Genomic DNA, 16,402 nt, shown 5'->3' on the forward strand with positions numbered 1-16,402 from the left:
TCAAAGCTTCTGAGGAGAAGCTTCCAAGCTTCTGAGGAGAAGCTTCCAAGCTTCTGAGGAGAAGCTTCCAAGCTTCTGAGGAGAAGCTTCCAAGCTTCTGAGGAGAAGCTTCCAAGCTTCTGAGGAGAAGCTTCCAAGCTTCTGAGGAGAAGCTTCCAAGCTTCTGAGGAGAAGCTTCCAAGCTTCTGAGGAGAGCTTCCAAGCTTCTGAGGAGAAGCTTCCAAGCTTCTGAGGAGAAGCTTCCAAGCTTCTGAGGAGAAGCTTCCAAGTTCCTGAGGAGAAGCTTCCAAGCTTCTGAGGAAAAGCCTCCAAGCTTATGAGGTTTCCAAGGTTCTGAGAAGAAGCTTCCAAGCTTCTGAGAAGAAGATTCAAAGCTTCTGAGGAGAAGCTTCCAAGCTTCTGAGGAGAAGCTTCCATGCTTCTGAGGAGAAGCTTCCAAGCTTCTGAGGAGAAGCTTCCAAGCTTCTGAGGAGAAGCTTCCAAGCTTCTGAGGAGAAGCTTCCAAGCTTCTGAGGAGAAGCTTCCAAGCTTCTGAGGAGAAGCTTCCAAGCTTCTGAGGAGAAGCTTCCAAGCTTCTGAGGAGAAGCTTCCAAGCTTCTGAGGAGAAGCTTCCAAGCTTCTGAGGAGAAGCTTCCAAGCTTCTGAGGAGAAGCTTCCAAGCTTCTGAGGAGAAGCTTCCAAGCTTCTGAGGAGAAGCTTCCAAGCTTCTGAGGAGAAGCTTCCAAGCTTCTGAGGAGAAGCTTCCAAGCTTCTGAGGAGAAGCTTCCAAGCTTCTGAGGAGAAGCTTCCAAGCTTCTGAGGAAAAGCGCCCAAGCTTCTGAGGAGAAGCCTCCAAATTTCTAAGGAGAAGCTTCCAAGCTTCTGAGGAGAAGCCTCCAAGCTTCTGAGGAAAAGCTTCCAAGTTCCTGAGGAGAAGCTTCCAAGCTTCTGAGGAAAAGCCTCCAAGCTTATGAGGTTTCCAAGGTTCTGAGAAGAAGCTTCCAAGCTTCTGAGAAGAAGATTCAAAGCTTCTGAGGAGAAGCTTCCAAGCTTCTGAGGAAAAGCGCCCAAGCTTCTGAGGAGAAGCTTCCAAGCTTCTGAGGAGAAGCTTCCAAGCTTCTGAGGAGAAGCTTCCAAGCTTCTGAGGAGAAGCTTCCAAGCTTCTGAGGAGAAGCTTCCAAGCTTCTGAGGAGAAGCTTCCAAGCTTCTGAGGAGAAGCTTCCAAGCTTCTGAGGAGAAGCTTCCAAGCTTCTGAGGAGAAGCTTCCAAGCTTCTGAGGAGAAGCTTCCAAGCTTCTGAGGAGAAGCTTCCAAGCTTCTGAGGAGAAGCTTCCAAGCTTCTGAGGAGAAGCTTCGAAGCTTCTGAGGAGAAGCTTCGAAGCTTCTGAGGAGAAGCTTCCAAGCTTCTGAGGAGAAGCTTCCAAGCTTCTTAGGAGAAGCTTCCAAGCTTCTGAGGAGAAGTTTCGAAGCTTCTTAGGAGAATCTTCCAAGCTTCTGAGGAGAAGCTTCCAAGCTTCTGAGGAGAAGCTTCCAAGTTCCTGAGGAGAAGCTTCCAAGCTTCTGAGGAAAAGCCTCCAAGCTTATGAGGTTTCCAAGGTTCTGAGAAGAAGCTTCCAAGCTTCTGAGAAGAAGATTCAAAGCTTCTGAGGAGAAGCTTCCAAGCTTCTGAGGAGAAGCTTCCAAGCTTCTGAGGAGAAGCTTCCAAGCTTCTGAGGAGAAGCTTCGAAGCTTCTGAGGAGAAGCTTCCAAGCTTCTGAGGAGAAGCTTCCAAGCTTCTGAGGAGAAGCTTCCAAGCTTCTGAGGAGAAGCTTCCAAGCTTCTGAGGAGAAGCTTCCAAGCTTCTTAGGAGAAGCTTCCAAGCTTCTGAGGAGAAGCTTCGAAGCTTCTGAGGAGAAGCTTCCAAGCTTCTGAGGAGAAGCTTCCAAGCTTCTGAGGAGAAGCTTCGAAGCTTCTGAGGAGAAGCTTCGAAGCTTCTGAGGAGAAGCTTCCAAGCTTCTGAGGAGAAGCTTCCAAGGTTCTGAGAAGAAGCTTCCAAGCTTCTGAGAAGAAGATTCAAAGCTTCTGAGGAGAAGCTTCCAAGCTTCTGAGGAGAAGCTTCCAAGCTTCTGAGGAGAAGCTTCCAAGCTTCTGAGGAGAAGCTTCCAAGCTTCTGAGGAGAAGCTTCCAAGCTTCTGAGGAGAAGCTTCCAAGCTTCTGAGGAGAAGCTTCCAAGCTTCTGAGGAGAAGCTTCCAAGCTTCTGAGGAGAAGCTTCCAAGCTTCTGAGGAGAAGCTTCCAAGCTTCTGAGGAGAAGCTTCCAAGCTTCTGAGGAGAAGCTTCCAAGCTTCTGAGGAGAAGCTTCCAAGCTTCTGAGGAGAAGCTTCCAAGCTTCTGAGGAGAAGCTTCGAAGCTTCTGAGGAGAAGCTTCCAAGCTTCTGAGGAGAAGCTTCCAAGCTTCTGAGAAGAAGCTTCCAAGCTTCTGAGGAGAAGCTTCCAAGCTTCTGAGGAGAAGCTTCGAAGCTTCTGAGGAGAAGCTTCGAAGCTTCTGAGGAGAAGCTTCCAAGCTTCTGAGGAGAAGCTTCCAAGCTTCTGAGAAGAAGCTTCCAAGCTTCTGAGGAGAAGCTTCCAAGCTTCTGAGGAGAGCTTCCAAGCTTCTTAGGAGAAGCTTCCAAGCTTCTGAGGAGAAGCTTCCAAGCTTCTGAGGAGAAGCTTCCAAGTTCCTGAGGAGAAGCTTCCAAGCTTATGAGGTTTCCAAGGTTCTGAGAAGAAGCTTCCAAGCTTCTGAGAAGAAGATTCAAAGCTTCTGAGGAGAAGCATCCAAGCTTCTGAGGAGAAGCTTCCAAGCTTCTGAGGAGAAGCTTCCAAGCTTCTGAGGAGAAGCTTCCAAGCTTCTGAGGAGAAGCTTCCAAGCTTCTGAGGAGAAGCTTCCAAGCTTCTGAGGAGAAGCTTCCAAGCTTCTGAGGAGAAGCTTCCAAGCTTCTGAGGAGAGCTTCCAAGCTTCTGAGGAGAAGCTTCCAAGCTTCTGAGGAGAAGCTTCCAAGCTTCTGAGGAGAAGCTTCCAAGTTCCTGAGGAGAAGCTTCCAAGCTTCTGAGGAAAAGCCTCCAAGCTTATGAGGTTTCCAAGGTTCTGAGAAGAAGCTTCCAAGCTTCTGAGAAGAAGATTCAAAGCTTCTGAGGAGAAGCTTCCAAGCTTCTGAGGAGAAGCTTCCAAGCTTCTAAGGAGAAGCTTCCAAGCTTCTGAGGAGAAGCTTCCAAGCTTCTGAGGAGAAGCTTCCAAGCTTCTGAGGAGAAGCTTCCAAGCTTCTGAGGAGAAGCTTCCAAGCTTCTGAGGAGAAGCTTCCAAGCTTCTGAGGAGAAGCTTCCAAGCTTCTGAGGAGAAGCTTCCAAGCTTCTGAGGAAAAGCGCCCAAGCTTCTGAGGAGAAGCCTCCAAATTTCTAAGGAGAAGCTTCCAAGCTTCTGAGGAGAAGCCTCCAAGCTTCTGAGGAAAAGCTTCCAAGTTCCTGAGGAGAAGCTTCCAAGCTTCTGAGGAAAAGCCTCCAAGCTTATGAGGTTTCCAAGGTTCTGAGAAGAAGCTTCCAAGCTTCTGAGAAGAAGATTCAAAGCTTCTGAGGAGAAGCTTCCAAGCTTCTGAGGAAAAGCGCCCAAGCTTCTTAGGAGAAGCTTCCAAGCTTCTGAGGAGAAGCTTCCAAGTTCCTGAGGAGAAGCTTCCAAGCTTCTGAGGAAAAGCCTCCAAGCTTATGAGGTTTCCAAGGTTCTGAGAAGAAGCTTCCAAGCTTCTGAGAAGAAGATTCAAAGCTTCTGAGGAGAAGCTTCCAAGCTTCTGAGGAAAAGCGCCCAAGCTTCTGAGGAGAAGCCTCCAAATTTCTAAGGAGAAGCTTCCAAGCTTCTGAGGAGAAGCCTCCAAGCTTCTGAGGAAAAGCTTCCAAGTTCCTGAGGAGAAGCTTCCAAGCTTCTGAGGAAAAGCCTCCAAGCTTATGAGGTTTCCAAGGTTCTGAGAAGAAGCTTCCAAGCTTCTGAGAAGAAGATTCAAAGCTTCTGAGGAGAAGCTTCCAAGCTTCTGAGGAGAAGCTTCCAAGCTTCTGAGGAGAAGCTTCCAAGCTTCTAAGGAGAAGCTTCCAAGCTTCTGAGGAGAAGCTTCCAAGCTTCTGAGGAGAAGCTTCCAAGCTTCTGAGGAGAAGCTTCCAAGCTTCTGAGGAGAAGCTTCCAAGCTTCTGAGGAGAAGCTTCCAAGCTTCTGAGGAGAAGCTTCCAAGCTTCTGAGGAAAAGCGCCCAAGCTTCTGAGGAGAAGCCTCCAAATTTCTAAGGAGAAGCTTCCAAGCTTCTGAGGAGAAGCCTCCAAGCTTCTGAGGAAAAGCTTCCAAGTTCCTGAGGAGAAGCTTCCAAGCTTCTGAGGAAAAGCCTCCAAGCTTATGAGGTTTCCAAGGTTCTGAGAAGAAGCTTCCAAGCTTCTGAGAAGAAGATTCAAAGCTTCTGAGGAGAAGCTTCCAAGCTTCTGAGGAAAAGCGCCCAAGCTTCTTAGGAGAAGCTTCCAAGCTTCTGAGGAGAAGCTTCCAAGTTCCTGAGGAGAAGCTTCCAAGCTTCTGAGGAAAAGCCTCCAAGCTTATGAGGTTTCCAAGGTTCTGAGAAGAAGCTTCCAAGCTTCTGAGAAGAAGATTCAAAGCTTCTGAGGAGAAGCTTCCAAGCTTCTGAGGAAAAGCGCCCAAGCTTCTGAGGAGAAGCCTCCAAATTTCTAAGGAGAAGCTTCCAAGCTTCTGAGGAGAAGCCTCCAAGCTTCTGAGGAAAAGCTTCCAAGTTCCTGAGGAGAAGCTTCCAAGCTTCTGAGGAAAAGCCTCCAAGCTTATGAGGTTTCCAAGGTTCTGAGAAGAAGCTTCCAAGCTTCTGAGAAGAAGATTCAAAGCTTCTGAGGAGAAGCTTCCAAGCTTCTGAGGAAAAGCGCCCAAGCTTCTTAGGAGAAGCTTCCAAGCTTCTGAGGAGAAGCTTCCAAGTTCCTGAGGAGAAGCTTCCAAGCTTCTGAGGAAAAACCTCCAAGCTTATGAGGTTTCCAAGGTTCTGAGAAAAAGCTTCCAAGCTTCTGAGAAGAAGTTTCGAAGCTTCTGAGGAGAAGCTTCCCAGGTTCTGAGGAGAAGCTTCCAAGCTTCTGAGGAGAAGCTTTCAAGCTTCTAGGGATATTTCCTATTTTCTTCTATTTTCTAGAACCAATCAACAGCGTGAACCACTGTGAACAGTCGTTGGCAGCTTAACCGAAAATCTACGGACCCAAATCATGCGCCTGGAAATCGAAACGGACTTGAAGAAACCTCCACCAGCTCAAGACGGACGAGAACACGCAACGCAATATTAGGGGCATCTAAGTAGTGCCGGTCCCTGACTCAATGTGTGTGCGGAGACTCATTCAGCCAATATAAACAGCAAATTATACTTAATGACGTCTAATTTGAAATGTTTAATGTTAATCTTCCCAGCTAATTGTACGGGTTGTTATTAAATTTCCTAATCCTTTATTATAATTAGATTTATCAAAGATCGAAAATTATACGGCACCATGGCAGCCAGCATCGAGACGCAGAGCACGGTATTAGCCGTTACAGTAATTCCGAGTGTCCGGCAAAAGGTCGAATGTTGGAGATCGAGAGGCTGGGCGGGGAATTATGGTGTTGGAATAAGCTTGAAGAGCAGATTGAAGGTTGATTGACGATTACACGCCATTCTGTTGCGTTGGTTGGGGTCTCAACTCCGGCGAGGGTCGGTATCTGCTCTTTTTCGGTGCACGGAAACGTTTAAATACTTTGGCAAAATTGTGAACGGGATGTTATGATCCACTTGATGGGAGACTCATTCATCATCTAACTGGTTCATTCATGGAATGAGATGATCATATTCTGGGAAAGTTTGCTCTTTGAGATTGGCACAGCAATTGGATATAAATTAATGCAAGGTGGAAATTTACTCAGATAGTCATGAATGGAAGTGCTGATTCATAATATTTTAAATATTGGGTTGGATCAGTGTGTGAGCGATCCTAGCCGAAGACTCTCACGATTACAGCATACTCAATCATCGACCAACGATAATTACAAAATACTGACGCTATACATGTACTGTGTACATGAAACATCGGATATATTTGAAGCAGAGTTACTTCCTACACTGGAACCTCAATTTATAAACTAGAAAAGGGGTTCGTAAGATGAATTGATGCGTAAATGGAATAAGTACATAAATTAAGGGAGTTTTGTTCGTAGAACAAGATTACACCTTTTGAGCCTTTTTTTGGCTTGTTAAGGTCAAATGCATTAACTTGTACAAGCTAAGGTCTTCCAATGAATCCCTGGCGTTGAGGCATATGATTCTACATGCGCCGCAAATGAAGATCTTTTCACCATTTCCAAGTATAAGAATAACTCCTTACTCTTATCATATTTTTGCCAAGATCCCTTTTTTAACTTGACTTCCTGTCTGTAAGGAAAAAGTTACCCCAGCGAAAACTTCACGAAATTTTAACGAATTTTAAATTTTTCTACTGTTTTTTTGACGTTGGATAACGTCTTACGGCAACATACTGAGGTACAATTTCGAAAAACGAAAAATCGCTCGCGTCACGATAAGTGGTTAGATTTTGACTGTTAATAACTTACTAACGCCCGGATAGATTTTCAAGATTCTTGCACCAATCGATTGGAAATCTTTCTACGAATCTACTCCAACAATGAAAACTATTGATTATCATGACTAAACTATTGAAAAATTGGGAAATATCGAAGCATGTCTTATTTTTCATAGAAAAGCACATTTTTCATGTGTATTCCTGACACAGACATCATTGCGTGATATCTTAGCCACTTTCGTCATTCAAAGGGAAACGCCCCTTTCGGTCTTCTTCTTACTTCTCTTTATTATCTCGTGTTCAGTCGAAGCCAACCAAACTCGACTTCACGCGCGCATCAGTCAATCGTTGACCAGCAACCGGAGAAGGACTCATATCGGAATAAAATTTACACGTTCGTCGCTGCTGCTGCTGTTTATTCCCAAGCTAAAAGCTGCGGGTTGCGTGTAATCGCTCATCATGGCCCTTGGCATCCAGCTAGCCCATCGAATTCGTGGAGAATGCGTCCAGAAGCCTTGATAATTACCGTCGGAGGAGTGAGCAAACCATCGAATACAAGGATGGACAAGAAAGCACAAAATTACCGACCGCATTTTAATTTAATCGTCTTCGGTGATCTTTTGGTGTGTTTCTGTCTAACAATGGAATGAAAACCCAGTTTGATCGACGGTGACTACCACCAACCGTCCTTTTCAGGACGACAATTTCATTTTAAAAGAGTTGTGAGAATTTTCCAACGTGAAGAGCGACATTACTGATGATTGGATGTGATTTGCATTTGCACGCAACCATAAAGGTCAAAAATGGCATGCAACAAATAGTGTGAAAATTGATTAGAAGAGCACTTATTTTCGACCTACAAGAATTCTGTGCCAATTTTCGGATTTTCATACAGAGTAGACCAAAACCGTATCGAAAATCTGTCGAAAATTAGTGTTGGGTCGAAAATTGGTGCTGTTCTCTCAGAAATCTTTCATAAGTTCGTGACGGTATCAAGCCAGGAAATAGAAGATGCTAATGTTATCCAACGTCACTTTGGCGGTCGTATCTCGGAAACAACCTCTTACTTTTTTAATAAAATTTATTGAGTTTTACAATAAAATATAAGGAATTTCTTTCTTCAAAATAAAAACAATAAAGAAGTGTATCTTTTACAATATTTATAGTATAATTTCAATAAAGTCTACTCGGACCTACCCCACCTCATCCAAAACTCAATCTGCTTTCAACTCTCCTTCGACACAGTTGGAAACATTCCGCTCGAGCTATTTCTCTACTGTAATTGACAGCAATACCTACACACGAGACGTTCAATAGCGTAATTCAACCCCCACATTCACTGTCCCGGTCCACCAATTATCGGCCAATTATTCACTTGCTATTCGCTCGACCCAATTGATTCCTGGTTATTGTATTCGACATGATCTTTTAAGGATAGCTTAATTACGTGCACGCCGCCGGCGACTAACTGGTATGTACAGAGAACTATTTACAAATGTAGATTTCTTGGCCTATTCAATGTTTTCCCGTATGAACGAATATGCAAACGCTTGACAAATAAATAATAAATAATCTATACGGTTGCCTTTTTTATAATTTCTCGCCCTAATTTCGGCGCGTTGCTGGCTGCTGAACAGCACAATTTGGCACTCGATTTGCACAGTTACAGCAATGGACAATGCATTTTCAACCTTTTTCGATTTTTCATACAAATATAACTTGGCTAACACACAAATATTGCCACTGAAGCACTCATATGATTGTGACTAAATTTAGTTGCATGATTGTACGAATTTTCAGTAAGGGTTATTAGATTCATGTTAAATCCCAAAAATATTCAATTTAGAATAGTTACTACCTTTTTACATTGAAATTTAGGTTCATTTTATTCTGGGTGTACTGGATTAAAATCGGTCCATAGATAACAGAGGTCTAACCTACCGAATTTGATAATTTTGTATGGAAATTCAACAGAGTTGCAAATGTATTGTCCAATACTGTACCTTCTCTCCCGATCGGTCACAGTTTGGCACCAGCGAGTCTTCCATGCCGTCTCCTCCTGCCCAAATCCTAACATTAGGAACTTTCGATTCGTATGAAATGTGAACCCCCGTTCGTTACAATATGTCTAGATGGTGATGCATAGTTTCGATTCATTCAAGAACGATCATCCGCAGCAACCGTTCTTGAACCGAATCTCATGCCCGGTGCTGCTGAGCCAGCTGCGAATGCAACGCAAACTGGTGCTGTTGTTGCTGCTGATGGAGGTGATGTTGCTGCTGCTGCTGCATCAGCTCCTGCTCCTCGTCGCTTGGACAATCATCCATCTCCATGTCGATCAGCTCTTCGTCTTCATCGTCATCGTCGTAGGGAGCGCCAGGACTCGACGAACGGTTACCATTGCCTCCGCTGCCGTTGCCATTGCCACTTCCGTCACCCGATTTGGCATCCTCTTCTTGCTGCATCCGTTTGTGCTTCGTCCGGCGATTTTGGAACCATACTTTGACCTGGGTATAGAGAGAATAAGACAAGATGAACTACACTGAGTAAATCATCAATAAGACAATCTAATTGAGTAAGATTTACGTAACAATTACAGATTAGCGAAGCTATGCATAAACAGACTACACACACAGATAAACAGACGTCACACTCTCACCGATGTGTATCGACCACCTTTTTAACGGCCGATTCAAATATATGGTATGTGGCTAATCCACCACCCGCAGCGCTCGCATCGTTTTTGTTCGCGTTTGACGTTTACACACTACCGCCATCTGTTGGTCCATCGGCCAAACACACCGATTTTAGCATTGGGCGTACATGTCATCGTGACTATGATTTTGATCGGGATTTGTTCTAAGTGTTACGTCTGTTTGTCTGTGCTACACATATCAATGGTTGCTCTTCCGTGGTTGACCGAAGGCAGTGAAGTTGGAAAGAGAATCAACTAGAAGTTCGGCTGGAGTTGGCCATCATATTCTTCAGTGTGCATAATTTAGCGCCTCTGTGTATACAAGGTCAATAACGGCGCCGGCCACGTCCTTGCAGTCGGGTGGTATTGGGGGAAGGAATGTTAGTGTGTAACCTTTGCTATATGGAAATCGTGTCTACGTCTGCATCTCCACAAAGGTTACTGGGAGGGATTCGTTCGTTAATGGGAAGGATGTTTGTGTTTGAAATTTTTGTTTCAAGATATATTTGGAATCATTTGCGAAAGGCTAAGCATAAGCATTGATGACCGTACAATTCGTAGTTGTTACTCCGTGATTGACTGGAATAATCAAAATTGTACAGGCAGAGCCATAGCGTGGCTTCATGGCGCCCTTGGCGAACCGTCATTGAAGCGCCCCCTTTCATATATTTTTTTGATTCTATGACACTACCCCGAACGCCACTACCCTGAATGTCACTACCCGAACGCCATTACCCCGAAAGCCATTACCCCGAACGTCATTACTCTGAATGCATAGCATTTTGAGACTTATTTTAATTAGAGAGTGGGGAGATAATTGTACGATTACTTATGAATATTTAACGAGTTTGGCTCAATGATGTATTTTTCAAATATTTGAAGTTAAAAAAGCAGCTAAGAAATATTGTTTACACACAAAGTTTTGTTTGGATTTGTCCTCTAATTTTGGTGAGATTAACACAGCCACATTGCAATGCTTTGAAGAACAGCCTATTTCGAAAAGAAGGGTGAAGTTATTATGAAAAGGATAGCTATAATATGCACAAAATTAGGATGTAGTAAAGTTATTGGACGTCAGCACCCACTTCCTATACTCATTTTTGTAGGTGTCGGACTACTAGCATTAAGATCTTCTAAAAGATTTTGTTTCGTAAAATATGGTAATGGAGATCACCCTGAGATAGTCGCTGCAAGTGTTGTTCTATGGAACCCGCTCGAAGACCAACCTGATAGACAACCATTCCGCTATAGCACGGAAACGTTAATACACTTGTATGTACATGTTAAAGAAATGGCGGCCTCTGATTGCCGCTACAGTAAAAACTTTCGTTGTTTTGTGGGATCATTAATAAGAATTTCGATGAAATAACCACATTTTTTTTATACAAGACAATTAGGAAATGATAATGGCACAAAAGTGGTGAGCAAATCCATAAGATACCTGTCTTTTTTAATACAAGATGATAGAGGAAAGGGAAAATTTCTGATTAGAATTATAGCAGGATTCACTTTATGTGAATGCCTTTATTCCTTTAAAAAAAGCTGTTCTATATGGATATTTTGGTAACTAGCTTATCCAACGAAAACTAGGAAGAACAGCCTATTTAAAAAAGAAGGGCAAATTTCTGGTGAAATGTTAGCAGCTATGACGCGAATGATCACTGTTACAACGTAATGCTATGGCAAAAGCTATTTACATAAAAAAAGATAATATTTGTTAAAAAACAAAATTGAAATATGAACAGCATCAAGAAGTCCAAACACCTTCGATCACGCATCTGTTCAGCAAGACCATATTAAGGGTTATGGGTTCGGTGGCAGATCTTATGCATTGAATATTTCCTTGAGTCCCTTTGAAAACAGGCCATCTACGCCTACTTGTCCCATGTTCTATGTAAACCTTATGGACCGCGGGACAAATTTGCGTAGAACGGCAGTTCGAGTGTAATAAAATAATTCAAGAGAAATTTGGAATAAATTCCTGATCTGGCATTTTGAAAGAAGGTTTCCCATAGCCTACTACAGAGCAATACACCGTTTGTCGAGTCAAGCAGTATATAGCAGCATGAAGTTAAGAAGATTATTCTCTCACAAATCAATCGAACCTTTCTTAAAATGTTATAAAAAGTTTTGAACAGATATTGAGGGATTTTTTTTCAAACAAGCAATCCTTTTAATTATAACATTTTATAAAATTAGGTCTAGAACATTTGTTTAGAGAAACAAAAAAGTTGATATTGCTGTTGCTCCGGATAGTAACCAATCTCACTCATGTTTTTATTTTAATGTTCTGAAGTGCTCTAATCCATGGTTCCACGGTAACACCGTCTAGTAACACCTAAGCATCCTGCTTGAACTCTTTTCGAAACCCGCCTAGCATGTTTTAGGTTATGGATTATTTCAAAAATCTGTTCAAAATTTACCGTGAGAATTATGTCCCGGGGTTTGAGTGAATCTAGCCAATATTTCTGTGAAATCATGCTGTGTTAACTTCGAGTCGTTAGAGCATCAACTTTCGTTTTATGGAGATTTCACATATTCTAATTATTTTTAAATTATTTTTACCACGAGCACCGTGTGTATGATTTACAAATCATTACTATAGAGAATTATTTTAAAACAAATCTTCAGTATATTTTCATTCATAAGTCCAAAAATTTCTCTCGAAAATTTTCAAATAAGGAAACCTTCACACATTAGCGTACCTTAAGTAAGTAAGATGCTTACTTTTTTTTTCTGTTCGGATGATAAACCACTGCGACCAAGATTTGATCTATTGTAGTATATCCCGCGTCCTTTGTTTAGTGCATGTCGTGTTACCTTATCACTATTGAGAAGTGATAAAGTATTCGGTTTTCTTACAGTTGTAATTCCTAACTTGATCGCAGGAAAGCATTCTAATTGAAAGGTTCCGCTATTTATATCCTTTGAAGAATGTGGTGGGTACACTCTCCACAGGTGCGCCCCTTTATCAGTCAAAATCGGATCCCTTGATAAAGCCAAGAAATTACACCGATATTGTCCATGCATCAGAATCCTAGTCCTTACTTCTTCAAACTAGAGAACTAAAGAAATAAAATATTAGAAAACAAATTGTTGTATTCGACTCATTTTTTTCCTTGTCTCAAGATCATTCTCGGCAACCGGGAAAACCGAGACTTGTCACTTTCAACAAGGTTTACAATTGTAATAAGGACTAAAAATGTTCCTTTGATTACTATAATATCCTGTTCTCTTCGTTTGAAGCAGTCAGGACTAGGGTTCACTGGTAGATCTTTACCCCATAACGCACCACGAAAAGGTGATCTACCAGCGTTATGGGTGGATGCTTACTTAGCATGAGCGTTTGAATTTTTTAGGGGGGGGGGGGGAGTCTTGAACTTTTCTAGGGGGTCTAAGCCCCCCCTAGACCCCCCCCCATATTTACGCCAATGCCTTCACATCTTCTGCAATGTTTCCAACATATTTTGTCAAAACCGATTAAGAAATTGTTTCAATTTATCATGTTAATGTCGTCGATTTTTTTTTTCTTAACTGTTATTTAAAAGGCACCTTTACAAAATATGTATACGTATCCTAAAATTTGCCACTACGACCGCTTTTTGGCGCCCCCTGAAGGCCCCTGGCCAACCGCACGCTACGGCGCTGTGTACAGGTAACCAACAGCTACCGCCTGGGAGTAGCATATCATCCTCAATGTACATTTCCGAGAACTCCAAACTAGTAATGTGAATAACGGCACCGACCACGTCCTTACGATCTGTAGTGTCCGGAGGGAGGAACCGGCAAATACAAAGTTAGTGGCTCAATCAGCCGAATTACAGCAGGAGCAATTCTAGCGCAACTTCATCGCTCGAAACACTTTACAAGACTCACGTGTCATTCGTCTCTTCCCGTTTGCTTAGGTTTTCCTTGGTACTCAAACTATATGCCCTTCTGCTTAGTTTTTATCTTCTCTAGTACCCCTCTCAATCCCTACACGATCATCGGGAAGGGAAGGGTTCAGAAGCTACAAGATCAGGATTCACCGTGGTATTGTGCTTTGCAAGATAAATCCACGTAATGCGATTATCTGAAAATGTCGATATACCGCCGCAGTGATAATAAAAATCACCAAATGTTTCAGATTTAACAAATTTGAAACATTTGTGTCCTGGAAGAACGAAAAAATCCAAGCCTACTTGAGTTTTGACGTTGCGTTTGAATTGCGCGCATATCTTCTGTGCATTACCGCCGCCGCTGGATGTGGATCTAAAATGAGCGCCACAGTAAGTGAAACAACTCATCCCGAGGAGGAACAAATAACTCCCCAATAACTTATGCATACCATTTTTTGGTATCATACCAAAATTAGGTATTGTTCAGTTGTCAATACCTCAATTTGGTATTATAATGGTATTGAAAAAAATCTTTAAAACAATTAAAAATACTTCATTGAGGTATTAAACAGCTATTGAGGTCTGCTGGAGGTATTGAACTACAATTGAAAAATTTCATTTTTATATGAAAATCCATCAAGTATTATTGAGGTATTACAATACCTGATCTAGTTATCAGTTTGGTGTTCGTAGAATATGCTTGAGATATTATTTGAGGTATTTTACCTCTTATGCAGGGCTAATTCATACCTCATTTAGGTATGTAGTATTGGAAATTATCTGGTATGGAATACCTCAATTTGGTATTCAGTAGTTATTTTCTTCTGCTCGGGATGTAGCCGCAATTCAAAAAGTTATCTATTACCGCGTCGACATTATTGATGACGGGCTTATAGTGGCTGAAATTTTGTACAGTAAATTTCGAATATTAGGTGAATAGTCATTAACAGATTTTTATAAAATTTGCATAACTACTATATTACGAGATTGTACCCCGTTTGGAATAATGGCTGTTTGGCATAATGATTAACTTAGAATAATTATCGGCATTTTCCAAGCTTTACCGAGATCAACATCACCGAGACCATTGCAAAAATTTTTCGTACGTTTTCAGTAAACGTGATGGTTGTTCGGAGATATTCCAAGCTATGAATGTCAAAAATTGTAGTGACATTAGAGAGCATAACTCAATAAAACTCGTGACGTCAAATAAGTGAACTCGTGCATTGGTCCATAGATCACGGGAAGCCATGGAGGAAGCGCAAACGAGGAATTAAGGTGAAGATGAATCGAAGCCAAACTTCAATTTTTCAAGAACACGAATCTGGAGAACCAAACATCCGTTTAAGCTGAAAACCTTATCGGTTGGTCACTAGCTGGCGGTGACCAATCGATTAAGTTTGTAGCTCAAACGGATGTTCAGTTCTCTAGGTTTGTGCTCTTGAAAATTTGATGTTTGGCTTCGATTCATCTTCACCTTAATCAAATTTTATTACACTGACGGGAGAGCTGTGGACGTACATATGTCTACCGCGGGAAATAAGGTAGCTTACGTTAGAGTGTTCGACCTCCCTCCGGAGGTTCCTGATAGCGTTTTGGTTTCGGTTCTTGCGGAATACGGAAAAGTCGGGAATAATACTCGTGAAAAGTTTCCTGAGGCACTGGGACTTAATCACCTATACACTGGTGCTTGAGGTGTACATTTAGACATAAAAAAGGAGTTCCCGCCAACTCTGGAACTCGGCCATTGGAAAGTGAGAGTTTTTTTATGACGGATTAAAGGACAAATGTTTTTTATGCAACTGAGAAGGGCACTACAAAACCTCTAGTCCAAATCGGAAACCAAAGAAACCTAAACAGAAGGAAAAGCACTAGAGTAAAGTGGGGCAAAAGTTCGAGTGGGGTAAGAGTTTCTTTTTAAGATTTCTAGCTCAATTTAAAACATAACTTTGAAATGTCATGGTGGTTCGAATGCTATTCAAGTAAGAGACTTTCACTCAAAATATCATAAAAATCGATTGAGATTTGGAAAAGTTATGGCAATTTGTTGTTTTTCGACGTAAATATTGTAATATTTGGTCAAACTTTCGATGCATGGAACCAAATGAAGATAAACTATTTTTTAATATTTTATGTAAGGGCGTTTCTAGACCTATCATAAGGATGCTTTGACGTGTATTAGTTTTTGCATAAATGGTTGGAAACAATTTTTGGCCCATAGCGGGGCAAAAGTTCGAATCTGCGGGGCAAAAGTTCGACCCATGTATAAACTCACGGAAAAAAAATCATATTGCCTAAAATCTATATATTATCTTCAAATTTAGCTAAATTTGCCTGATCGTGCGAAAATGTCACAAAAATTTTACATTTCCACTTAGTTTTGCGAAAAACTGCTATTTTTTGGGTGTATTCTAATTAACCCTGTTTTAGGTATTTTTTTAATGAAAATTTAGTGTGTATTTTTCGGCAAACATAAGTTTACGGCTGGTATAAAGTATGTCTGGCATAAACGTATTGATATTTTGTGTTTTAGGCAACGAACTTTTGCCCCACACTAGATTCAAACTTTTGCCCCACCGGTGGGGCAAAAGTTCGTTTAAGACAACCAATTTTGAAACTGTTATAACTAAAAATGGGTGAATATTTTGACAAAAGTTTGTTAAGCAAAATTATAGCCAATATGTTGAAGGTTCGCTGTATGGTATTTGTTTTGTTTCAAGAGCTATTATTTTCCTGGAAAATTCGATTATACCACTAAGGTCGAACTTTTGCCCCACCTTACTCTATGGTTCGTTCGCTGAAGTAGTGGAGTGTGGAGCTCCATTTTCGGAGGATGTGGTGATAATGGAGGAAGAAGGTTTATGGACAAAAGGTCGAAAGACAAAACGTCGAAAGGACAAAAGGTCGAAAGACAAAAGGTCGAAAGGACAAAAGGTCGAAATCGATTTGCTTGGTGGAAAATTTTTCCTTCTTTGAGATAAGATTTTCGACCTTTTGTCCCATCGTTTTTGTTCTTCGACCTTTTGTCCTTTCGAGCTTTTGTCTTTCAACCTTCTGTCCTTTCGACCTTTTGTCTTTCGACCTTTTGTCATAGATTCGAGAGTTCAATGAATTGTTGGCGAATCGTTTGAAACTCAACTTCATGTAACAATGCGATAAAAGAATATTGCGCCCTTCAAATATATCAAATGATATTGCGATATATCGATATTTTGATTCAATATATCGGTGGTATCAAGGGGCCGATATGATGGCTATATTTTGTTGC

At 41.8% G+C, this 16,402-nt stretch overlaps 1 protein-coding gene across 1 annotated transcript in view; it reads right to left on the reverse strand.

Moving 5' to 3' along the window:
• Nucleotides 1-7,842: 7,842 nt before the first annotated feature.
• The window catches only part of LOC5578274 (homeotic protein empty spiracles), a 113,843-nt gene continuing 105,283 nt past the window's right edge, over nt 7,843-16,402 (reverse strand). The window contains exon 3 of the mRNA XM_001663752.2: nt 7,843-9,068. Coding sequence (XP_001663802.2) covers nt 8,760-9,068 — 309 coding nt within the window. The 3' untranslated portion in view covers nt 7,843-8,759. The remainder of the gene's footprint in view (nt 9,069-16,402) is intronic.

The sequence above is a fragment of the Aedes aegypti genome, chromosome 1, assembly GCF_002204515.2.
Source record: "Aedes aegypti strain LVP_AGWG chromosome 1, AaegL5.0 Primary Assembly, whole genome shotgun sequence".
Classification (NCBI taxonomy): domain Eukaryota; kingdom Metazoa; phylum Arthropoda; class Insecta; order Diptera; family Culicidae; genus Aedes; species Aedes aegypti.